The following is a 25,465-nucleotide window of genomic DNA, read 5'->3' on the forward strand; positions in this document are numbered from 1 at the left end:
GAATTTTACTAATCCTTAAAGTTTCAGAACCTGTTTTGTTGTTGTTGTTTGTTTTTTTTTTTTGGTATCTGTTAAAGCCAGCAGAACAATTATATTAACTATGTATATAGTTGATGGTACTCTATATACCATATATATATGGTGTGTGTGTGTGTGTGTGTGTGTGTGTGTGTGTATAAAACTATGTATATAGTTGATGGAACTATGTATACATCTGGTGGTACTCAGCTACATTCACATTACGAGTCCTATTTTCGATACATAGTTTTTACTAAAAAACTAATAAATCCACTACTTGTAAGTTCCAGAAGAAAAACTTACAAGAGAAAATTTAATGGCAAACTGTAGTTTTATAAATTTATTGTCAACATTTATAAATAGTATGCCACAAAACTTAAGATTTCCTAATTTAATCTGTATTTCTGAACAATGATGAATCAGTTGTTTATAAACATAATTTATTGTTGTTCCATGTATGGTGATTTGCATTTATACTTCTAAATCTTCATATCAACACAACTCAGCAATACAGTTAAGAAATTTTGGATTGATTTACATCATTATTTTTAGAAACTGGCATTTATAGAATGCAGATAAATATTTCTCCACATTGAGTTGGGCTGCAAGGCAAAAAGTGCATATTCAGAATTTCCAGTATCATCTTAATGTGGCAGAAATTCTTTTAGCATTTTGTGTAGGTTTTTCTAGAATTTGAATACCCTTTTGGGGGAATTCAGGCCAACATTTTATACATTTACCAGGTTTTTTTTTTAATTTACCAGTCATTTTTATTGACTCAGAGGGACTTTCATTTAGAGTAAAGTTTTTGTGATAAGATATTCATTTAAATATAATAAAATGAATTGTATGCCTGAATAGTTACCAGTGAAGTATGAGTTCTCATTTTTAAATATGTCAGGATCGTTCCAAACAGAGGCATCTCTAATGCCTGGATAAAGCGTGTTTCAGATGCATTTATTTTGTACTTATCCTTCAAATTTGTGTTCCAGGGTCCCCCTGGCCCACCTGGTCCCCCTGGTGTATCTGGTCATCCTGGTGCCCCTGTAAGTATAGCCATTAGTGGGGATTTCTTCTTCATGCATATTATAGGAATCTTGCTGTAATTTAACCATTCCAGCATGTATAATCCCAGTTAAGTAGAGAAGTAGCAACCAAAAACTATCATTCCTTCAAAGATGTTGGAATTTCACATTTAATTCCTTTCCAACAACAATTATCAGCAATTGAAACCTTGGTAAAATTAAACTACATGTTTAATTTCCATGTAATATGGCTTTATGTTTGAAACAATTCCGTTACAATGAAATTAAGTGGGTGGAGTGGGATAAATTAGCTCTATTCTGACATGAACATTTTTGGTTTCAGTCTTTATAACTGGAATAAAATTCACTGAATAGATTCACAAATCCTGATTTCATACTGGCTTCAAGATGTAAATGAATCATATGAAGATTAAGTTAGTTTAAAACTATTTACATGTTATTCTTTTCACTAGGGTTCTCCAGGATACCAAGGGCCCCCTGGTGAACCTGGGCAAGCTGGTCCTGCAGTAAGTAACAATTATATCTATATTTAATAAATTGACAATTCTAGATAGAAACCACCTTCATTTTCTAAACCATAATCTTAAGACTCTACAAAGTATAGATTTAATTTATGCTTACATTTTAAAGTAATAAATTATATTTTTATGATTATTGATCTGGTTTCACAAATCTTTTGAACTCTTTTAATGGTTTAGATATTTTGGAAATGCTTACTATTTTAATCCAGGAAGTCCTCAGCTAATTAGCTGCCGTAACACCTACTTCCTAGTGCAAATACAAATCCTCTGTCTTTTTAATGAAGATTAATTTTTCTGGAGCTACTCAGTTCACTTGCATGTTTACTCTTTTGAAAAATATTTTTTAAACTTAATTTAGTAGAAATAAGCATAATCTAACAGAGTCCCCGAAGTAAACATGTCCTATAAATAAGGTGAAGTTAAAGTTAATATTTCAAAATATTTATAAATATCTACATACTTAAAAATTTAATATATTCATAAATTTAGAAGTGCATTTGGGTTTATAAATAAACATATTGATATAAAATACAGATACATGATACTTTTAATTTTCAGAAAAACAAGTTTAAAAACAGTAAAAATTGCATATAGTATTGGTATACTATTAACTCAATGTGTCATTTTCATGATGAGAAACATTGATAGAATTTTCTAGAAGGAGTATTTTTCTCTAGGGATACACATAATTATAATAATGCATTGATTGTAACAGAAAAAAACTATAGATACATATTCATTTTTTATCTCCTTATTTTCAGGGTCCTCCAGGGCCTCCTGGTGCTATAGGTCCATCTGGTCCTGCCGGAAAAGATGTAAGTTTTTAAGACTTGAATGGGATACAGCGAAAACAATTTGGAATGTTCTAAATAGAATGCCTCATATTCTAGAATATCAAAGAGAAAAATCTTACTCAAAAAATTGTTGACATCTTACCCTTTGAATTTATATAGTATTTGCATAGCTGCATAAACCATTTTTTGAATCCCAAACAAAAACCCCAAATGTGCTTCTTGACTCAGTTAAGATTCCTCCAGTGAGTAGACCATTTATCCAGAGAAGAAGCTTCTCTCTGTCTCTTATAATGAAGAAATAGATAACAGCAATTTATGTCCTTGAAAATTTGAAAACATCATTAATATTATACCATTCTTTCCTTACCATTTAATTTTCAATGGCAAATTCTTCCCACTAAATTGAGAGATTGTCATAATATTGAGGTTTGAGAGATGCCTACATTTTTTCTAAGCTTATGTCAAATTGGGAGAAGCTCTTTCCATTCCTTTTTCTAGGAAAGCTGTTCTCACAACAATATGTTTAGCCCAATCATTTTCATGGGAACTTGGTGAGAAAAATGCAAAGTAATCAGTTCACTAATTGGCTACATGTTTTATCTTACACAAGCTCCCATATATTCTTTATTTCTCCACCTAGGGGGAGTCAGGAAGACCCGGACGACCTGGAGAACGAGGATTGCCTGGCCCTCCAGTAAGTCTTCAGCATCCAGTAAATTACTTGGAGCAATCACAATGAACTTAGATTGAAAATTATTATAAAATTACATTAAACTGAACAAAAATAGAAGGCATTGTACTCTTGGGTGGTGAGTCTCTGAAAGCTCAGCAGTATTTTTTTTTATTTCTTATTTTTAGGGTCTCAAAGGTCCAGCTGGCATGCCTGGATTCCCTGGTATGAAAGGGCATAGAGTAAGTAGAGTTTCTAAACTGACTATGAGTTGTTCCCTTTGGCTATGCTTACTATCTAGCCAATTTTATTGGACAATCAAGTGTGTGCCAAAGTGATTGATTTTGACTAGTTGTTCGATTTTCAATCAACTTCATTTTTGACCAAACCAACTACTTATTTTACATAAAGTAATAAAGCTGACTTTAAGTGTATGGAAAATACTGCAAAAGAATGATTTGTTTCCTATCACCACAGCCAGAAAATATGAAAATATATTATTGACAACTATTCATTGACTTAGTCAATATGATTTATGGAGCAAAACAAATGACTTTATTCTATGCAAAACATTAGGTAGAGTCAACCAACTGAACCCAAAATGTGTCAACTTACTATAAATAAAATCTATGAAACTGAGGGGTATTTGCTACTCTATAGTTAAGGCAACTTCCTAGTTAGCCTTAAATTGTACCTTCTAATTACTTCATATTTTTTGCTATAAAATTAGTGTTCAATGTCTTCAGTGCACTTAAAAGCATTTGATATTATTCTTGTCAATTTTGAATATAGTGCTATGTGGTAAAGCTAGCTATAAAAAATAATGTCAGGTTTTAACATTTCTGAATTGTTAACAAATCTTAATATTTTTACTACTTTTTTGTATTTCACAGGGCTTTGATGGACGAAATGGAGAAAAAGGTGATACAGGTGCTCCTGGGCTGAAGGTAAATAACAACAAAAGCACATTTTCGTAAATTAACTTTTTAAAATGTTGTAGCTATATTTAAGATTTATACTCTAGTGTTTACCTTTTTCAAAAATTTAATTAAATTTTGCCTTTTAGGAACTAAATAACAGCAACTAATTGAGCTGTTCTGTTAAAGCTTCCATGAAAGCTGATAACTTGATCTGTCTAGGTTAGAAATGATAGAGCATCCACAAGTAACACACTGATTTACATTTTTGCATTTTAAAAACAACTCAAGTTTTTAAAATGCAAAAATGGAGATTTGTAGTAAATAAGATCACTGGCAAAAATTCGTACTATTAGAATGTAATCTTTTTCTTAGTCTCCATACGTTTTATAATAATACACTGTGTTTAAAAAACTATAAAGCTCTCCTCCTGTTGTACAAAATGGTAACCTATTTTACACTTTTCTAGGGTGAAAATGGCCTTCCAGGTGAAAATGGAGCTCCTGGACCCATGGTAACTATGTTTCTTATCATACAATTTTCATTTTTACTGTGGAATTATATCTAACCCAAAACTTGCTTCGCTCCCTCCCCAGCCATTTTTAAGCATGTCTAGTTTAAAGTAAGACTGCACTTTCAATTTTATCCTACAGGGTCCAAGAGGGGCTCCTGGTGAGCGAGGACGGCCAGGACTTCCTGGAGCTGCAGTGAGTATTCTTACTGCCATTGCACACTTACCACCCAAGTCACAGATAAGTGTCTTAGTCAGTTTTCAGGCTGTGACAATTTACAAGAAATTTTCTATAAAATTGCATTTAAAGTAACTAAAACAAAACTTTAGCATAATTATAGGGAAACCAATACGTGTTTTATAGTTATTTTCCAGGATTTTTTAAAAGTGTTAACTTGGCATATTCATGCATTAATTTGCATTCAGTTCTGTAAAACACAGAATCCAATCTTTCTACATCAGATCATTGATGTACACATCAGAATTTTAATAATTTGTATCTAAAAGACTATAATTACTAGGCAGATTTTAATATACTTGAGGAAAAGTCAACTCAACTGAATCAGACTTTCAGTTAAAAATGCTTACTTGTGACCAGCCTTTCAGAAATAAGAAGATAATTAAGACAAACTTCTCTTTTTAGGGGGCTCGAGGTAATGATGGTGCCCGAGGAAGTGATGGACAACCAGTAAGTAACTATTTATTTAACCCTGATGTGCTTTAGGTTAATGAGAGATTATGGAATTATGGAATGTTGGAATAATATGGATTGTAGACCCCAAACTCAACATTGTTCACAAATATCTGATTCAAACTGACACTAATCTCATAAATGAAACCTAGAAATAATCAATGTAGAAACACTAAGCCCATAAACAAAATCCTGATACTTCTTATCATACTTGGCCCATTGCTAACATCTGTATGGTATTTATGTGTCAGCTAAAGGCCGGTATTGGGTATGTCAGTTAAAAGGGCCCTGCAAAATAGATAACAATGTTATCTCTATTTTACAAATGAGAACTCAAGCAAAAGTAACTTGCACAAAATCATAGAATTCGTGGCAGAAGTGGTCGGGTACAGGGGATCCAAATTTTCTAACTTTAGACTTTACTTTCTATTTTACTACATTGCTTCCCCACATAATATTCATCCCTGATGATAAATACTATTCCTATCTACATAATTGCCTTCTGTATTGTGTCTGTATCCACTTATAATTTACTAGTAGTGTTAGCTTTCCTTTACTTGATTAACAACTCTTGATATTTTAATTTTTAGGGTCCCCCTGGTCCCCCTGGAACTGCAGGATTCCCTGGTTCCCCTGGTGCTAAGGTAAACATATATGTCTATAGAAGAATGTAAATATATACTGGAGACAACAAAAAAATCATTGGATTGCTTCTTGAAAATGGTTCTTATTAACAGTCCCTGGATTTCTTTGATCTATATAGATCTTTAAAGACTTATTCTTGATACCAAAAGAGGTGGTGTTGTCCCTGGCATTCAGCTATTCTGATATCCTCTGACATCTTTTTTTTTTTTTTTCCCAGTCTCTTTCTGGGAACAGAGATAACACAGTGATTCACGTAGTTACCATTTTTTTCTGCCTTTATGATTAATGACACTTTGCTTTAGTTAGAGGATCTAGTCATACTACTCCAAACTTTGGGAGATGGATTTAAATGAGACTGAATAGCACCCTGGCTAAGAGATTAGAAGTGGAAAAGGGAGACTGACTATTTAGGGTTTTATCCCTTAGGGTGAAGTTGGACCCGCGGGATCTCCTGGTCCAAGTGGATCCCCTGGACAAAGAGGAGAACCTGGACCTCAGGGACATGCCGGTGCTGCAGGTCCTCCTGTAAGTACCAAATTGGGCTGATGAGAGGAAAAATGTAGCTACACTTATTTCATGAAAACATATGTGTTAATGTTGCTATCAATTAAAATTACTTTTCTGAAAAAAATTTTGCTTAGTGCTCTGCAATGACTCTACTGTGATAAACAATGATTTGACTGGTACTGAAATTGGTAGTTTTAGACTTTTTTATACTTTTCTAGAATTTATGACTTTTGTGGTTATATGAAGCAGAATGAAGCAGAGGTTACCTTATACGATGAAGAATATGCCCCCAAACTAATCACCAATCAGAAAAATTCATAGAAGAAACAAGACCAAAAACCTCTTCTGTTTATGTACTTATTTAATAATTTAGACCAAGTGCATATTATCTTTAATTTATTCCAATAATGGTAATTTTTGCTACATTTTATGTGCTGTGCTATAGTCAGAGGAATCACCTAATCTCTAAAAAGCACAACATCCCCCAATAATATTTTGCAGTTATGTAAACAACTTCATATAAAAATGCACTATTTGCATTATTGGTAATGTGCTCTTTCCCCCTCTAGGGCCCTCCTGGGAGTAATGGTAGTCCTGGTGGCAAAGGTGAAATGGTAAGATGACCCCACTGCTTACCCTCATCTCAACCACACACATATTATTGGTTTCCTTTGCATTTTGCATGACAATACACTTTTAAATGATCTATTCAGAAAAGAAAGTTCAAATTTGGCTAATTTTAATGTTCTTGGATTGTTTTTAGGGTCCTGCTGGCATCCCTGGAGCTCCTGGATTGATGGGAGCCCGTGGTCCTCCAGGACCACCTGGTACCAATGGTGCTCCTGGGCAACGAGGTGCAGCAGTAAGTTGCCTTTCCTTTTCCACACCTGGAAGATGTAGCTTAATTCTCACCACAAACACATAAATAGCAGGTTCTTTGTTCTTGTTCTGTTAAATTTATATTAAATCTTATAATTGAATCAGGGATGACTGGGGATGGTTTTGATCGTCTATTCTCCCTGTCTTTAAACCAAGAATATGTTTCATTTAGGGTGAACCTGGTAAAAATGGGGCCAAAGGAGAGCCAGGACCACGTGGTGAACGTGTAAGTATTGCACCAAGAGATTTGGTTATTTCTTAGGAATATATAACATAATTAGGAACTACACAGGTAAAAAAATTTGCTTGAAAAATAAAGAAAAATTCCTTTATTGGCATCCTTTCACAGGGGGAAGCTGGTTCTCCGGGTATTCCAGGACCCAAGGGTGAAGATGGCAAAGATGGTTCTCCTGGAGAACCTGGTGCAAATGGACTTCCAGGAGCTGCAGGAGAAAGGGTATGTTTCCCACAGGCATCTAAAAGGAAAACAATCATAAAACTTCACCTTCATGGCTAGGTAACCATGTTTTTTCTTAATTTGAGTAGTACTCAGTCCCAAATATTGTTTTGAAGCACTTCATAATGTGAGACTTATGGAAAAGATTTAATACTTTAGACTGACATATTTGCCTTTCACAATTTCCAGGGTATGCCTGGATTCCGAGGAGCTCCTGGAGCAAATGGCCTTCCAGGAGAAAAGGTAAATAACTTCAGTTTGGATTTTTATAAATTCTGGTGCTGTACATAAGTGTATTCTTCAATACAGTTTCCCATTAATTAAAACCTAAATATCTGAATGAAATATCTTGAAGTTAAAAAAGTAATAATAATTCCCAGTGTAAAGCAATGATTCCAGCCCCTCCTAGCTTTGTAACTAAAGTCATTTATCCTCTATGAGAATTCTTTGTCTGTCAGTTGGGAATTATCTATCTCAAGATCACTGCAAGAATAAGTTAAACTAAAATGCCTGAAAGTTCTTCAAAAACTGTGAAGTGCAATACACATCTGATTTCATAACACCAAATATATTTGACTTTATATGCACCAAAATACATTGCTAAGCCCACTAAATATTGCTTTTTAAAGCATGTGATGTTCATCAGTGTTGTCTTAAGATATTTCCAAGGTGACAACTCCAACTAATATGTAACAGTGATTTATATTGAGCATGCCGGTAACACCCTACCTCTATTTAAGGAGCCAAAAGAAGTTCTCTAGTTGCAACCTAAGTACTGTCAATGTCTAGGTCAATGAAGGCTCTTTTACATACCTGTTGGTTTCACCATGTAGGGTCCCGCTGGCGAGCGCGGTGGTCCAGGCCCCGCAGGGCCCAGAGGAGTTGCCGGAGAACCTGGCCGAGATGGTGTTCCTGGAGGTCCAGGATTGAGGGTAACGTTCTCTTTACCCTTGTTTGACTGACACTGTCCATTACTAAGAGGGAAAGCAAATGAATAACATTTAAAAACAACTTAAAGTGTATCTTTTGTAGGCTCAAAATAAAACAAAATTCTTTTAAGAACATTTAAGCAAGTATAGTTTGAAGAACAGAAGAAAGGCTTAACTAAGATATTTACAGTTAGGAAATCATGTGTGTAGATATGAGGCTAAATGGAAATCTCTAAATATTACAGATTGATTTTTTTAAGTTATCATTTTAACATCAGCTAACTAAATTCTTCGATTTAGGGCATGCCCGGTAGCCCCGGAGGACCAGGCAGTGATGGGAAACCAGGACCTCCTGTAAGTACATTTTTAACCTCTCATTTTACAGGCCCAGAGAATAAGTCAATGCATGGTTCAGACTAGTCCTAATGTATGTTGTAGAGCCTTGATATGTATATTGTATATTTTGATCAGATTTTTATCTAATCTCTATTAATATAATTTTTTTTTTCTCATTAGGGAAGTCAGGGAGAAAGTGGTCGACCAGGTCCTCCAGGCTCACCTGGTCCCCGAGGTCAGCCTGGAGTCATGGGCTTCCCTGGTCCTAAAGGAAATGACGTGAGTTCTTTCCTTCATGTCTTCAATAAGTATTTGACAGAAAGCCTTTCACTTTCCACATGGGAATGCAGATAGCCAAAAATTGATCTCCACTTCAAAGCACAGAATTGTGTATGAAAATCAAAATACCACGTGAGACGGGAGCTAAAATATTTTTTGTGCAGTTCTGAGCCAAGAGTGGAACATTTATGGAAACCTAGTTCTAGAAAGTAGTGTTTGATTGTGGATGTATGCATGTGTCAGGGGAGAGGAATAGCAAAAGCATGGGGGAACACTGTAGGGAATGGTTTCCTTTGGAGAATTAGTAAACACTGGCTCCTTCTTTAGGGTGCTCCTGGAAAGAATGGAGAAAGAGGTGGCCCTGGAGGTCCCGGCCTTCCGGTATGTAGCTTTCACCCATTCATTTCCAGCCTTGTGGTAAAGGCATTTATCTCCAAACCTGTGACTTTTCTCTACTAGCTGACTAGCTTTATCTCTGCTTCCCTAACTGCTTTTTTTTTTCCCCCTAGGGTCCTCCTGGAAAGAATGGTGAGACAGGACCTCAGGGTCCCCCAGGACCTACTGTAAGTTTACTCACATAAATTGGAAATGGAAGTGGATGGGAGTGGAGAGGAGGGAGGACTTTGGGAATTATACAGTGTCCGACACTTTATCATTATGATTCACCAAAACAATTACCACATTTACTTAGCTAATTAGCTAGCTAAATGCTGACGTTGAGCAAAGTTTATGTTGTACATGTCTCCTTTGCATCACTTCCACAGGCCAGACTCTGCCCCCCCTTCACACTATTGATTTTTAAACAATTGGCCTGTTGAAATGAAAACTATTGAGGTGAGGGGAGGGATAATATATACACACTACTGTGAAAAATAGATGATTAATGGGAACCTACTGTATAGCACAGGAAAATCTACTCAATAGTATAATAACCTATATGGGAAAAAAGAATAGATGTATTTATATGTATGACTAATTCACTTTGCTGTACTCCTGAAACTAATATAACATGGTACATCAACCATACTCCAATAAAATTAAATGTAAAAAATAAAGAAATGAAAACTGTGTGGCTTCAACTTCAAAGGATATTTTATAATGAAGTATCTCATTATATTTTTCTACTTAGGGGCCAGGTGGTGACAAAGGAGACACAGGACCCCCTGGTCAACAAGGATTACAAGTAAGAACTTTTTATTTAAAAGTTATTGGGCACCTACTTTTGCCAATGTTTTCCTTCGATAGCTGGATTTGTTGAGTTAATTGACAGTTCAATTTTTTTGTGATACTAATAGATTACAATTCACCTTAAGCTTAAAATTTGTGTGTCTATATTCTACCTTGAAATAAAATAATAGGCAATGTTAATAGACATACATAGCTTCTGTGTCTATTCTAGAATGGGCACATTAATAATTTTTTAAAAAATAATCTCACAATTATATATGCTTATACTTATTTTCATTATAATTTAAATTTATATAGCCAAATTCATTTCACCATGTTCATCAATTCATTTTTATTTATGGCAAGAGAAAGAAAAGAGGGAGATGAATATAGCTTCGTAATACATAATTATCACCTCTCTGTCATTGGATTTTGAGAGCTACAAATTTTCCATGCCTAAAAAGGCTGCTAAAATCACTTTCTGAATACTTTGCAGAAAGATACTTACAAAAGATAAGCTTTTTTACAAACAATGTTTTAAGTGATTACACAAAACAAATATTATTTGTTATAGGGCTTGCCTGGAACCAGTGGTCCTCCAGGAGAAAATGGAAAACCTGGTGAACCCGTAAGTTGCATGTTATTTTTTCAAAACTTAGAAACCAAAAGAGTAACTAGTAATTACTTATACATTATTAGCTTTTGCATTTGCTCATGCTATGGTGTTTGAGTTTTAACATTTAGCTTTGAAACATTCATTAACAAAACAAGGAAAATTATTCAATCATAACTATTACATGGAAAGTTTGAATTTTAACATAAAAGGAACTGAAGAAGATAACACAACTCACAATTGGATAAATTATACAGTACACAAACAAGTCAAGTGTGTCTTTTGCTTATGCTTATATATTATACATTCTGATAGAGACCTAATCATTCAATGTCAATCTCCTAGGGCCCAAAAGGTGAAGCTGGTGCACCTGGAATTCCAGGAGGCAAGGTAAATATTTCAATTTCTTCCTAATTTCTTCAGCATGTTATGAAGGTGTTGTCAGTGAAATTTTTAGAAGCACACCATTGCAAAAGTTTGGTGAATCCACTTAGGGTAACCGAAGACATTTCCAATACATTGTATTTGTATTACCTGGAAAAATTAAACTTTCTGACATTAATAAACACTGTAGAGTCAACCATGGGCCTGAAATTTCAAGAGAAAACCTTTGTAATGCATTTGGTTCCATACAGGAAAACTGCCTTGGTAGAAGAACTTTCATAATGTGCTCTTGTGATAAAATAATAATAATAGTTCCAAAGCTAGCTCATCAGGCCACGTATCCAACTTTCCTTGTTTAACTTTTTTTGAGTTTCCATTTGTTGCTCAATTGATCAAATGTCTTTTATAGTTATAAAAATGTCCAAATTGTTCAAAAATGTAAGAACCTCATAGTTTATGTCAAAATAATAATATGATTTTGGCATTGAGTTTCCTAACAGGGTTATTACATTTTGCTACTACAGGGTGATTCTGGTGCCCCCGGTGAACGTGGACCTCCTGGTGCAGTAGGTCCCTCAGGACCTAGAGGTGGAGCTGGCCCCCCTGGTCCCGAAGGAGGAAAGGTAACTCCACGTGATTCAATTCACAGAGTTTACAAAATGCATTAGAGTTCCTTCTTGCGAATTCCTATATCTCCTCTAATTTCAGGGCCCTGCTGGTCCCCCTGGGCCGCCTGGTGCCGCTGGTACACCTGGTCTGCAAGGGATGCCTGGAGAAAGAGGAGGTTCTGGAGGCCCCGGCCCAAAGGGTGACAAGGTACCAACTTATTTTCTGTTAATTATGTAATATAACAGACTTTACTGGTTAAAGGAAGGCAATGTTGCTGGAAAGTAATCTATTTTCAAAATTAACATTATCATTTGATAGTAATTGAAATTTGATATGGATACCTAGAGCAACTATTAATCAGAACACTTACTCTACATTAAAGAGCATCTTGGGGTCACTCCTCTTCTTGGCATGTTCTCATTAAGGATACCTCTAATCTGATGACATTGGCTTTTATTTGACAGGGTGACCCTGGCGGTTCAGGTGCTGATGGTGCTCCAGGAAAAGATGGTCCAAGGGTGAGTACTCGAACTGGGGAGAAAGGATTTACCTGTACACGAGTCCCTCACCTCAACTCCTATTTTTTACAAGAACATGTCACTCATGATAAGTTAGACTATACTTTTGCCACCTTCTGGGCATTAAGAAAACCGAAATGACTTGATTGTTCAACTTCCTGATTTATGTCTATTGATACCTAATAGTTCAACAGTGACCTGAGCATGGAAAATTCTCAAAAGTTTGATAAAATTTACAAGCTAAAGTCATAATGTCACTAAAATCCAGGATAATCAATACTGCTCATGAAGTTTTTTATTAAAAAAAATATTGAAATCCCATGGTACATTCATACTACTTAGCAATAAAAAAGAATGAACTGTTGATACATGCAACAACTTGTACAAACACGGAGAACATCATGCTGAGTGACAGTAGTCAATCTCAGAAGGATACATACTACATGATTCCATTCATATAACATTTGTGAAATAACATAATTATCAAGATGTAGAATAGCTTTGTGCTTGTTCAAAGTTAGGAACTGGGGAGAAGAAGCTGAGTGTAACTATAAAGAGGTGACATGAGGGAGTCTTATGGTGACTGTACATTTGAATATCTTGATTATGGTGGTGGTCATACAAGGCTACACATACTAAAATTGCATAGACATGTACATACACACATGAGTGCATATATTATTCAGGGGAGACCTGAATAGGCTCTATGGATTGTACCAATGTCAATTTCTTGGTTTTATACTATACCATAGTTGTGTTAAGAAGCAATATTGAGGAGGGCCAGGAGAAGTGATAAGCAACCTTATTTCCAACCTCCTGTGAATCTATGTAACTATTTCAAAATAAAATAATAGCTAAAAAAACACATTAAAATCAATTCTATTCACATTAGCAAATAACCTAGATATGACTGTAGCAAATAAACATGATAGCCAAATCATTAGATAGTCACAATCTTTACTATAATTGCCTTAAATAAATTCGTATATACTTCACTTTTGACAGACTAGATGGGTAAGCCATCATCCATCAAGAACCAAAAAAAAAAAAAAAAAAAAAAAAAAAAACCTAAAAAATAAAGTATGCATGTATTTTAAAATCTAATATTTTATTTATGTAATGTAAGTAAAACTTCAATATTTGAAAATGTCAATGTGAAAACTTAGTATGTGTAACATATTTGGAATACTTAAATGAAATATTTTGAATTATCATGCACTTGAATAAGGCCATACACTTTAATTTTAAAAGGTATTACTGTAAGATACATTTTATTTATCTTCTGCAATATAAAGAAATTGAATCAATAATTTTCCACTGAATTGTATAAGCCATGGAATCTTATGTTTATTAAACTCTACAGTATTTATACACTGAGGGAAGAGAAAATCATTCAAGCCATCAAATAAAATATATTATCTAGTTTATTAGATGATAATATGTCCATCTATATGCTCTTTGATAAATAGAGAAAATGATGCTTTATATCTTCAAAATTACAAGTATATTTCTATTTTTTTTTAGGGTCCTACTGGTCCCATTGGTCCCCCTGGTCCAGCTGGTCAGCCTGGAGATAAGGTAACACTTAACATTGCTTAGAAATAAAAATAAAATATCTTTTGTTGGGTTTGGGTTTTTTTTGTGGGGGGGGGAGAGAAAGAGGGAAATATTAATTTTTTTCTCTTTATTAAGGGTGAAAGTGGTGCCCCTGGACTTCCTGGTATAGCTGGTCCTCGTGGTGGCCCTGTAAGTGTTAAAGAGATTTCAACATCATTTTAACCCCACACTGGCAGCAGCTACCTGTGCTTCCCTCTTTAGTAATTCTGCCAAGTAGCCCTAGTCTCAATGATAGGATACTGTCTTTAGGTATCATATGTCAGGCAAGGGAAGGTTACAGTTCTAAAATCTAAAATTCACAAGAGACAATTTTAAATCTTGCTACTTCCTAAATAATTCTAAAAAAATAAAAATTGCACAAAGAATATGCATTTGTAAATAAGTATTTCTTAAAGCTATAGGATCTTTGTCAAGGTCCTTCTAGATCTAAAATTCTCTACCTTCAGAGTTTGCAGACTCTGGAGAGTATATAGTAAATGTTTTTAGTTAATTAATTAATTGAATAAGTGGTGCATTTCTCACCCCTTTTACCATATTTTTAAATCCCTACATTTTAAGAAATTATACAGTTGTTTGAAACACTTCAAAACTCTCAAATTATTTTTCTTGCAAATGATATCAGAGCAGAAGGAATCAATGATTCTGGTGTTGTCCACTTCTAATATTATTAAGGAATGGAAAAGTCTTCAAAACTTGAACTATGTTAGTTAGTTAGCTTTGCGCACTTCCCACCTAAAGGAAAATTATGATGATATAGAGGATTACATGAGCTTCCAATGGGAAGGTGTCTTCACTGTGACTAATGAGATGCTTTTCACTTCAGGGTGAGAGAGGTGAACATGGGCCACCAGGACCTGCCGGCTTCCCTGGTGCTCCTGTAAGTATAAAGTTAAAGCATGCCTGTGCCACGGCCCAGAATCGCAATCTGCTTGAAAAATAGCAGAAGTATAAGTCAAATCTGGATTTTAGTTGCTCTCAGCCACTCATTCCCTATGGGATTAGTTTACCGACCCCCCCCCCCGGCCTTTTTTAAATTTTCTTGCTATCCTTACTGTTTGAAAGATGGAGATAAAAACACCTAGCCTGGCTTCATGCCAGGTTAAGGAGGCTAAGATGATTTCCTAGGCTTAAAGCACTCTGAAAATTTTGGAAGTTCTTCCATTATTAGGGAATACTAATTAACATTAGCTGTAATCCCCTTTTTTCTCAAATGCCTTTACCGGTGCTCACTTTGACACACACCATTCTCAGAAAGACTTCTCCCTTATGACAATAATATGCACTTTACCACTTTCCTGATTATCTTCTTTTATCATGTAATGTTTTCACTGCCTTTGTTTTTCCATGTCTTCAAAAAATCTTTTCCAATTTTATTTCAACATATATCCACCTGAAGAATCCTATTTTCTGAAGAAAAATAATGATAAGCTCAGTGTGTTGTAAAGGATGTCAGCTTACTGGCTGTTGTTGCTTTCTGGATGTAGGGCCAGAACGGTGAGCCTGGTGCCAAAGGAGAAAGAGGCGCTCCTGGTGAGAAAGGTGAAGGAGGACCTCCTGGGATTGCAGGACAGCCCGGAGGCACTGGGCCTCCTGTAAGTAGTTCTCTTCCTCTAAGCCTTCTAATGGAAAGCACTTAGGTTTGTGGATAATTTAATATTTCATACTGAGAGAACTTGTCATGGTGTCCAAAGCGTACCTCATAGGACCACAGTTCTGAGTTTGAAGGTTGGCTCCAACAATCTAGATATAACTTCAATCAACTTATTTTACTCTCCTCCTAGACTTACTCTTTTTCAGATGTTTTATTTTTTATTATCATTTTTTAATGTAGTTTCTCATTTCTGCTGTAGCTTTTTTTCCTTAAGTTTTATTGAGGGACATAGAACATTATGTAAGTTTAAGGTATACAACATAATAGTTATATATATATATATATAACTGAAAGGTGATTATCACAATAAGTAGAATTATTGACTTTGAAAGGCTTAATACTTCTCCCAAGTTTTGCTTTTGGTGCTATTCTTATACACCATTTCCATTTCCACACAGGGTCCCCCTGGTCCCCAAGGTGTCAAAGGTGAACGTGGCAGTCCTGGTGGTCCTGTAAGTATTGGTCCTCTTAACTATTATTGAAAAACATTAATTGATATAAATCTGTATAAAAACTGCTTTCAAAGCACTAGATACCTAATGAGAGTATAAAATTATAATCATTCATTGGTATGTGACTTATATGTAAATTCCAAGAGGGAAAAACAAATCGTAAGTGATCTCAGAGTAGAATATAGGTCCTACCACATTTCTTTTCATTTATATGTGTTTTTAGTGATTAATTATTTGTTCTCTTTGATTTTTGAGATTCAAAAATGTGTTATCATTTCACAGGGTGCTGCTGGGTTCCCCGGTGGTCGTGGTCTTCCTGGTCCTCCTGGCAGTAACGTAAGTACTTTATAAAGTATTTTTTTAACCATATATTCCATAAAGGGCATTTATATATGCATATAATGAGAAACTTACCCATTGCTACTTCTGTTTGTATTAAATCCCATATAAAATTGTTCAAACGCAAGTAAAAAAGGGAAGAAAATTTTACTTTTTCATTATAAAATATTCAAATTTCAAATATTTCCTTGTAGGGTAACCCAGGCCCCCCTGGCTCCAGTGGTCCTCCAGGCAAAGATGGTCCCCCAGGTCCACCTGGTAGCAGTGGTGCTCCTGGCAGCCCTGGAGTATCTGGACCGAAAGGTGATGCCGGTCAACCAGGTGAAAAAGGATCACCTGGCCCCCAGGGCCCTCCGGTGAGTGGTTTCTTTTCTTCGCTCTATTGATTGACAATAGTTTTAATTTCAATCACAAATTCAATAGAGGAAAACACAGTCAAATAAAGGAGAACTAAGACTTCATTGTCTGTCACAACAGGGAGCTCCAGGCCCAGGTGGAATTTCAGGGATTACTGGAGCACGAGGTCTCGCAGGCCCACCAGGCATGCCAGGTGCTAGGGGAAGCCCTGGCCCACAGGGCGTCAAGGTGAGTGTAATTATCTTTCTCTAGACTCTTTGTTTCCTTTGGTAGTCTTCAGAGCTCACATAGCTATAGCAAGTACGTAATGAATAAGTTTTCCTGTAATTAGATCCAAATTCTTGATGTTTCCACATTTTCAGGAAGCATGCGTATTATTAAAACAAAAACAATGTGCCTCACAGACCAGCCTTGAACACAAACGTAAATAGATTGATATCACAGAAAGATACCTTGCCATCTCAAATATCTCAGTTAGGAAATTTGTTGGTATTCTTCAGTTTGCTGACCGTTGGTCTTGAAGAGGGAAATAATATCAGCTTATAGACCTAGAAAGTCTTTAATTGATACCAATTATCCATCAACTCAATATATTTTGTACTCCTTTCTTTCACTAATATTACTGTACCAGCCTAGTGCTTAGTATCTTAAATAGCCATTTAGCAAATAGGGTAATAAAATTCTATTTTACTAGGGCTCACATTTTGACACTTTGAGCATCTCTTTAGATTAAATGTCATACAGTATTGTAGTGAAATTACAGTGTAACATTTAAGTGTATCCAGTTTATATGAATGTATCCAATAAATGTATATTCCTTAAACAGAGCCAAGTTGTAAATGTAACCTAATTCTAATGTGCACCATAAACCTATAGTTTATGATGGCTCATTATCATTTTTTTCTTACCATAGCCCTGTCTATTTATGCACCTCACATTAGGATGTATTCTGAATGTGATGATCATTGTAATTAGTCAGTCTTTTAGTATCCAGAATCACTGGGCAAGCTGACAAACACAAGAAACTTCTTCCCTAGAGCCTTTCCTTTATGACAGGAATAGTTTTAGGGGGAAAAAAATCAAGAGAAATTGAGTAAAACAAGGTTTTTCCCTGGGATATAAAGACAATCTGAGAATGTCATAGTAATTGATTTCTTAGGTGAAAATACAAATTGCTTTTATTCCTTTGTATACAGGGTGAAAATGGAAAACCAGGACCTAGTGGTCTCAATGGAGAACGTGGTCCTCCTGGACCCCAGGGTCTTCCTGGTCTGGCTGGTGCAGCTGGTGAACCTGGACGAGATGTGAGTACTAGTTCTCAGGAAATATCCAGCCAGCAGGGTAGTATTTGAGAATTTATTTTAGCAACAGTCAAATTGGGCCTTAATTTGGGTCTAAAAGTGTAAATATTGCCACATGCCGAAGTTTCCCTTCTTTCTCTAGTAAAAGATAGTTTTTCTCTTACAACTTAGAATAGCCTTAAAATATTCATGTTCATTAATATTTACCCAATGAATTATCATTAAAGGAGAATAATAGGATCTTTAGGTAAATAAAGAAAAAAGTTGGGAGGTGGGGAGAGTCCCAATTTACCCTCTGGGTAAAAATGTTCTGCATGTTATCTGTGATTAGTCTTTTCTTAAATTGTAGATTTCCATTATCAACTTAAATTACTGTGTGTCAGGATTTTATTTATTCTCTCTCCTCTAAGGATCCTTTTTAGACTTTTTTTTCCTACTCACTTCTCCCTCTCTCACCCATGAAACTTTAATACTCCAGATATACTGCTTATCTGTTTAGATATTGTTACCCACTGCAGGGCTACTCCCATTGTAATATATGTTTTTCACTCCCAAGAACCAATTGTTATCCTCTTTAGGATGATATTGTCCCCTTTGAGAATGCATGGCTTAGATGGTATTAAAATGGTTCCAAAGAATTTGATTTCTTTTCTTCCTTTTTTTCTTTACTCAGGGAAACCCTGGATCAGATGGTCTGCCAGGCCGAGACGGAGCTCCCGGTAGCAAGGTACACCAAACACATGTACAGTAGATTTGTGTAATTAAAAGAATAACATGCCGGTCAGACCTATTTTGTAACCGTGAACTTTTCCCCAGGGCGATCGTGGTGAAAATGGCTCTCCTGGTGCCCCTGGTGCTCCTGGTCACCCAGGCCCACCTGGCCCTGTTGGTCCTGCTGGAAAGAATGGTGACAGAGGAGAAACTGTGAGTTCTGAAGGATACAATCCTTCTTGTCTATTTTCCACAATAAAGAGGTCAATAGGTAGAAGATAGAAAGAACATCACATCTGCTAACCAGAAGGTCTGCTCTTATCTGTTTCAGTTTTTTTAAGCTAGTCTTCATATAGGCAATTGTGGTAGTAAAGATACAGGAGAAATTTCCATTATTAAAATTCAAAACCATGTTAGTCACACCAAGTGTATATTCACTTGGAAAATATAAGGTTGAATTAACAGGATTTTATCAGTTTTCCTGTTTAGATCCCCTGGTAAAGCTATAAACAGAGAAAGCATTTTGAAGGAAGATATAACACTGACTTTCAATTATAGTAGGCATACCATTATTCCCTCACACTGAAAGTATTAATGTTTAAATAAAACAAAACTGTACCCATATCCATAAATAAACAACTTACTGTGCGTTGTTGTTCACTTGTTTATTTTAATTTTAGGGCCCTGCTGGTCCTGCTGGTGCTCCAGGTCCTGCTGGTTCAAGAGGTGCTCCTGTAAGTCTGATTTTTTTTTAAAAAAAGCTAATTCTACAGTGTGGAAAATATTCTATTTTCTGGCATGTTCAGGAAAATGGGATGGCTAAATATGTATCTATAGAACCAAATTTAAGCTTGATGATATAGAAAGCAATTTGGGACCTAAAAGTTCCTTGGGGCTGTGCGTATACAGGTCAATTATTGAGGCTCTATACAAATCTTAGTCCAAAATCAAAACAACCACAAGAACAATCTTTATTGTTCCATGTATATGGTGTTCTGTTGATAGGATTTCTAGCTTGCAGAATGCTATAAAATGGACTTAATTGTGATAAATTCCATTCTATTTTTCTAATGTGTGTATAACCTTAATTTGAAATGTGCTTGTCAAGGGTCCCCAAGGCCCACGCGGTGACAAAGGTGAAACCGGTGAACGTGGTGCTAATGGCATCAAAGGACATCGAGGATTCCCTGGTAATCCAGGTGCCCCAGGTTCTCCAGTAAGTGCATCCACTTTTTTAGAAAATCCCCTTCAATGTGTTTAAACTGATAAGACTGGCAATTCTTAGAGACCAAGAGTAGAAAATTTTTCATCTCCGAAAGTCTCTGCTGAAAGAGATTAGAAATGGATTTGAGGGTTTATTTGAAATGGTAGTTAGTATGAGACAATGGGGAGATTAAAGGAAAAGGAAATCGTGTTTCACCATGATCCCCATGTTTCTTGATCTGCGTTTGATTATGCAATTTCCTAAACCTTTTTAAAGTCTTCACTTACATTCATCTTCCTTTCTTTTAGGGTCCCGCTGGTCACCAAGGTGCAGTAGGTAGCCCAGGACCTGCAGGCCCCAGAGTATGTACCACAGAAAGATATTAGAAGGTCCATATTTTTAAATGTTTGCACTGCAGCAAAGTATTCTAGCATTGTGATATCGTGTAATTTCTTAGGGACCTGTTGGACCGAGTGGGCCCCCTGGCAAAGATGGAGCAAGTGGACACCCTGGTCCCATTGGACCACCAGGGCCTCGAGGTAACAGAGGTGAAAGAGGATCTGAGGTAAGACATAACTTATAAATATGTGTTTTTAATTTGCTACTCTATCCTTCACCTATATTGCTATCCTTCACCTTTGTGGAAACACTCTATCAATTTTAAAAACTGAGATAGTGAGTTAAACACAATGTAATTACTGAACTTAATTCAGGAAATGAACAATGACTTTAAGATATTCTCTATCACAAAAAAGACTTTCTCCATCACACTGTAACAACAGGGAGGAAAAAACCCTTCTTAAATTTTGATCTGATAACAATAACATCAGAATAAAGACATAGCACATTAGCTACATGAATTCTGCCAGTGCTGATCTCCTAATAAAGATCTTACAGGTATGATAATAATAACGCTTTACCAGTGTAAAGTACATTTTGCTTCTCAAATAACTTCCATGATTCCACTTTTGCTACTGATACTATCATTCCTAATACATTCATATTCCATACCTTTGGGGTAAATGGAAGAAAAACTATTGTCCCCACATGTTACGTAATCAAAACACAAATAAATTAAGTGGTCAGCCTCCAAACACAAAGTTAATGACAAATCTGGAATCAGAATCTAGGTTTCTGTCATGTCAGCATTAGAATTATTTACATCATTTACACAGAAGGAAACAGGATAGAGTAAAATTTGTGTTCCAACACCACATCTTCTTGCATCATGGAACACAATAAATTTCATGATGCATGAATTATAGTTCTTATAGATGGGTTAATATTTGATCACAAAACAATTCAAACTTTTATTGAAATAATTATGATGACATAATGTATTGATTGCTTGTAATGCATTTTCTTGGGCTGGCAACATATTCTTTCAGTGAAGACCAAACATGCAGACTTCAATGATGTATGTTATCCTTCCCAGGGCTCCCCAGGCCATCCAGGACAACCAGGCCCTCCTGGACCCCCTGGTGCCCCTGGTCCATGTTGTGGTGGTGGGGCTGCTGCCATCGCTGGTGTTGGAGGTGAAAAAGCTGGTGGTTTTGCCCCATATTATGGAGATGAACCAATGGATTTCAAAATCAACACCGACGAGATTATGACTTCACTTAAATCCGTCAACGGACAAATAGAAAGCCTCATTAGTCCCGATGGTTCTCGTAAAAACCCTGCTCGTAACTGCAGAGACCTAAAATTCTGCCATCCTGAGCTCAAGAGCGGTATGTTGGGGAATCTTTCCACACTCATGGCAACAGGATTACAGAGAAAGCTCCTAATATTGGAATTTAGGGAAAAGGAAAGTTTTATTGTGAATAGAAAATATTATATAGCAGAAATGGTACTTTAGTAATATTAGTTGAATTAAAACTCCTCAATATTGTAAGAAAACATGAATTTTGCAGGTATACTTAGGATGTAATGTAACTTCAAAATATTCCAAATGTGGGAAAATTTAAAAACAGTTTTACAGGAATTTTAATACCAATCAGAGTTTAACATGTTTCTGCATATCATTAAAAATTATTTGAATGCTAAACAACATATACCACTGTGTTCTCAATAACAAATATATATAATTTGATCAGAAATAATTTTCAATTTAATTATTGCAACATTTATTTATTGAACCTAAATTTTTATAAATATAGTTACTAAATTTTGCAAATTAAGAAACAACTAAATGGAAAATTTCAGAATATTAAAATTCAGAAATTGTATAGAATCAAATCTAATATTGTAATAGAGTAAAGTTTTGCATATATTAGGTTAATTTTTTATGAAAGGCAAAATTATTTCAAGCTTTCAAATATCTTGACCTGGAAGATTGACTGTTAGAATTCATTTCTGAAAATTATTTAAAATATGGGACAATTATCAATCATGGGGGCTTTCAGATTTATTGGCATAAATAGAGATTAGGTAAAGAGTTTACATTATTAAGCAAAACTACAGTAAAGAGATTTAAAAAAAGAGAAATTTCAGTAAATACATCAATCAAAATGTCTTGGCTCAGTATACCTTCCTTGTTCAATATCAAGATGCTTATTTTTTACCCCAGTGCTTTCTAACTGTTAACTCTTCTTTACTTCAATAGTTTCAATCTAAAAGCTTCTCTATTATGCTATACTATAAAATATAATGACATAAAACACAAATACATGAACAGTCATCATTACGTGTGTCTTACAAGATAAACAGTTTTGGTCCAAAGCCTATAACTGAATTTTATAACTGATTTCCATTATCCTTTTGTGACTATCCAGGAGAATATTGGGTTGATCCTAACCAAGGCTGCAAAATGGATGCTATTAAAGTATTTTGTAACATGGAAACTGGGGAAACATGCATAAGTGCCAGTCCTTCTACTGTTCCACGTAAGAACTGGTGGACAGATTCTGGTGCTGAGAAGAAATATGTTTGGTTTGGAGAATCCATGAATGGTGGTTTTCAGGTAAGAAAGGATACCCAATTTTTTTTTAAACTAAGCCATCCCTACTTACTTTTTTTCCCTCCCATTTGTTCATCACAAAGTAAAGTTTAGTTAATAAATGGAAAAGTGCAAAAGATTTTATATATGCAGGTATATAACTACTTTTATAACTTGTCTCTTAAGACCTAAAGTAGATTATATTATTCTTTGTCTGCAACCATCTTTCACTTCTTAAGACATTCTTTAGTAATACATAAAATATATGAACAACTTATATTACAATGACCATGCTACACTGCATGATTCTCTTATAATTGCAGCTAAAATGTTTGACCAGCTTTATTTTTTTCCCTATCACAGTTTAGCTATGGCAATCCTGAACTTCCTGAAGATGTCCTTGATGTCCAGTTGGCATTCCTTCGACTTCTCTCTAGCCGAGCTTCCCAGAACATCACATATCACTGCAAGAATAGCATTGCGTACATGGAACATGCCAGTGGGAATGTAAAGAAAGCCTTGAGGCTGATGGGATCAAATGAAGGTGAATTCAAGGCTGAAGGAAATAGCAAATTCACATACACCGTTCTGGAGGATGGTTGCACTGTAAGTAACAGCATTTTTATAAGCATGTATTATAATGAGCTCAGCACTTCTCATTTAATCACCCTATTTTGAAAAATATATGAAAATAATGAGGGTGAACAAAAGATGGCATCTGGCATGAGTTATACTAAATCTACTGATTCATTCCAAAGAAGGTTAAATGCCACAAAAAATGAACATGTTTTCTCAGCCTCCAGGTGAAAACCAGTTGATGTGAAAGCAAAGGAAATTTAAATCCATGATATAAACTTTATCAGATAATTTAGATGGTTACTATTAATTCTACATATTAGCCATCATATGAACTCAATATAAAATCTTTCTTTTTGAAAGTTATTTTAAAGGTTAACTTTAAGTCAATCTTTTGTTACTATTAGTTATGAACAGAAGGAGAATTCAGCTCTAAGATTAGCAAATTCCAATGTGAGAGACCTATCTACTTAGTAAACCAGCTCTATTCCTTGTAACAATGACCAGAACCAAGATATCTTGGAATAGATTAGCCTATGGCAATCTCCCAACTGGGTTTACCCTGAATCCATTAACAATATGGTGTATCATCTGAGAGGATTATAACTTTGAACTGAAACAGGTCTCATAGGTACAGAAAATAACATGGCAAGTTGGCAACTGCCTTCAAGCAATTTTTTTTAACTTCCTCAATCAGAGAAAGTATCTGAGTAACTATAATGTCATTACCACTGACATTTTTTTTTTTTTTTTTGCTCTTTTTTACAGAAACACACTGGGGAATGGGGCAAGACAGTCTTCGAATATCGAACACGCAAGGCTGTGAGACTACCTATTGTAGATATTGCACCCTATGATATTGGTGGTCCTGATCAAGAATTTGGTGCGGACATTGGCCCTGTTTGCTTTTTATAAACCAAACTCTATCTGAATTCCCAGCAAAAGATTTCACACTCCATATGTGTTCCTTTTGTTCTCATCTTGTCAACCAGTACAAGTGACCAACTAAATTCCAGTTATTTATTTCCAAAATTTTTGGAAAAAGGATAATTTGACCTAAAAAGGATACTTTTTTCTGTCACACCAAATACAGTTCGAATGCTTTTTGTTCTATTTTTTTACCAGTTCCAATTTCAAATGTCTCAATGGTGCTATAATAAATAAACTTCAACACTCTTCCAATTACACTGCGTTACATTCTTTGAATCCTAGCCCATTTGCAAAGCAATGACTATGTTTATCGTTAAAAGATAACCATTCTTTCTGAAATAGTCAAACACGCAATTCAAAAAGACCTCCCTGTTTCAACTACCTCAACCTGGTCAGAAACACAAAAGTCCCAGAAGATGAAAAACATTTCTATAAAATGCCAAAACTTATACATTTCCCTGATTAATTTTCTAAAATATTGGTTTAAAAAGTAGAGTGTAGTGCAAGAATTTAAAGAAATATTTTAAAAGCCGTAATTATTTTAATCTTGAAAATCAACTGCTTTTAAAGGTGCTTTACTTTTTTCTTGTCATTGCTGGTCAAGACTTTGGCAAGGCTTTAAAAACATGTTATGGTGCTAATGTACTTTCACTTTTAAAACTCTAAGTCAGAATTGTTGCCTTGCATTCAAAACTTTGATGCACACCATCTGTACATGTCTCCTGTCAAAAAAGATTTATTGGTGTGTCACTGCAGAGGACTCTCACCCTATATCCTGTAAAAGTCAACAACAAAAAACAATCATGGGGCTGCTTTTGTCACAGTAACACAGAGAATGTGTTAAAATTAAACTTTGTAAGCTTGTATGTGGTTGTTGATCTTTTTTTCTTACAGACAC

General features: G+C 35.3%; 1 protein-coding gene across 3 annotated transcripts in view; it reads left to right on the forward strand.

The window, feature by feature from the left end:
- The window catches only part of COL3A1 (collagen type III alpha 1 chain), a 528,757-nt gene extending 503,935 nt beyond the window's left edge, over positions 1 to 24,822 (forward strand). For 2 of the 3 annotated variants that reach the window (XM_084997936.1, XM_084997937.1), the window contains exons 6-51: positions 1,011 to 1,064; positions 1,517 to 1,570; positions 2,347 to 2,400; positions 3,020 to 3,073; positions 3,238 to 3,291; positions 3,943 to 3,996; positions 4,436 to 4,480; positions 4,620 to 4,673; positions 5,121 to 5,165; positions 5,759 to 5,812; positions 6,240 to 6,338; positions 6,890 to 6,934; positions 7,084 to 7,182; positions 7,372 to 7,425; positions 7,549 to 7,656; positions 7,846 to 7,899; positions 8,490 to 8,588; positions 8,886 to 8,939; positions 9,102 to 9,200; positions 9,528 to 9,581; positions 9,710 to 9,763; positions 10,330 to 10,383; positions 10,942 to 10,995; positions 11,326 to 11,370; positions 11,889 to 11,987; positions 12,073 to 12,180; positions 12,438 to 12,491; positions 14,016 to 14,069; positions 14,184 to 14,237; positions 14,932 to 14,985; positions 15,593 to 15,700; positions 16,158 to 16,211; positions 16,494 to 16,547; positions 16,745 to 16,906; positions 17,028 to 17,135; positions 18,104 to 18,211; positions 18,882 to 18,935; positions 19,025 to 19,132; positions 19,600 to 19,653; positions 20,028 to 20,135; positions 20,432 to 20,485; positions 20,581 to 20,688; positions 21,559 to 21,853; positions 22,898 to 23,085; positions 23,425 to 23,667; positions 24,406 to 24,822. In XM_084997936.1, coding sequence (XP_084854062.1) covers positions 1,011 to 1,064; positions 1,517 to 1,570; positions 2,347 to 2,400; positions 3,020 to 3,073; positions 3,238 to 3,291; positions 3,943 to 3,996; positions 4,436 to 4,480; positions 4,620 to 4,673; positions 5,121 to 5,165; positions 5,759 to 5,812; positions 6,240 to 6,338; positions 6,890 to 6,934; positions 7,084 to 7,182; positions 7,372 to 7,425; positions 7,549 to 7,656; positions 7,846 to 7,899; positions 8,490 to 8,588; positions 8,886 to 8,939; positions 9,102 to 9,200; positions 9,528 to 9,581; positions 9,710 to 9,763; positions 10,330 to 10,383; positions 10,942 to 10,995; positions 11,326 to 11,370; positions 11,889 to 11,987; positions 12,073 to 12,180; positions 12,438 to 12,491; positions 14,016 to 14,069; positions 14,184 to 14,237; positions 14,932 to 14,985; positions 15,593 to 15,700; positions 16,158 to 16,211; positions 16,494 to 16,547; positions 16,745 to 16,906; positions 17,028 to 17,135; positions 18,104 to 18,211; positions 18,882 to 18,935; positions 19,025 to 19,132; positions 19,600 to 19,653; positions 20,028 to 20,135; positions 20,432 to 20,485; positions 20,581 to 20,688; positions 21,559 to 21,853; positions 22,898 to 23,085; positions 23,425 to 23,667; positions 24,406 to 24,552 — 3,870 coding nt within the window. In that variant the 3' untranslated portion in view covers positions 24,553 to 24,822. The remainder of the gene's footprint in view (positions 1 to 1,010; positions 1,065 to 1,516; positions 1,571 to 2,346; positions 2,401 to 3,019; positions 3,074 to 3,237; positions 3,292 to 3,942; positions 3,997 to 4,435; positions 4,481 to 4,619; positions 4,674 to 5,120; positions 5,166 to 5,758; positions 5,813 to 6,239; positions 6,339 to 6,889; positions 6,935 to 7,083; positions 7,183 to 7,371; positions 7,426 to 7,548; positions 7,657 to 7,845; positions 7,900 to 8,489; positions 8,589 to 8,885; positions 8,940 to 9,101; positions 9,201 to 9,527; positions 9,582 to 9,709; positions 9,764 to 10,329; positions 10,384 to 10,941; positions 10,996 to 11,325; positions 11,371 to 11,888; positions 11,988 to 12,072; positions 12,181 to 12,437; positions 12,492 to 14,015; positions 14,070 to 14,183; positions 14,238 to 14,931; positions 14,986 to 15,592; positions 15,701 to 16,157; positions 16,212 to 16,493; positions 16,548 to 16,744; positions 16,907 to 17,027; positions 17,136 to 18,103; positions 18,212 to 18,881; positions 18,936 to 19,024; positions 19,133 to 19,599; positions 19,654 to 20,027; positions 20,136 to 20,431; positions 20,486 to 20,580; positions 20,689 to 21,558; positions 21,854 to 22,897; positions 23,086 to 23,424; positions 23,668 to 24,405) is intronic. The other variant, NM_001243297.1, reaches the window with a different exon arrangement.
- Positions 24,823 to 25,465: the final 643 nt, after the last annotated feature.

This window comes from Sus scrofa, chromosome 15, assembly GCF_054392235.1.
Source record: "Sus scrofa isolate SSC_HxYL_T2T_F1_AM1 chromosome 15, Sscrofa_HxYL_maternal_Yorkshire_Landrace_v2.0, whole genome shotgun sequence".
Taxonomy (NCBI): Eukaryota; Metazoa; Chordata; class Mammalia; order Artiodactyla; family Suidae; genus Sus; species Sus scrofa.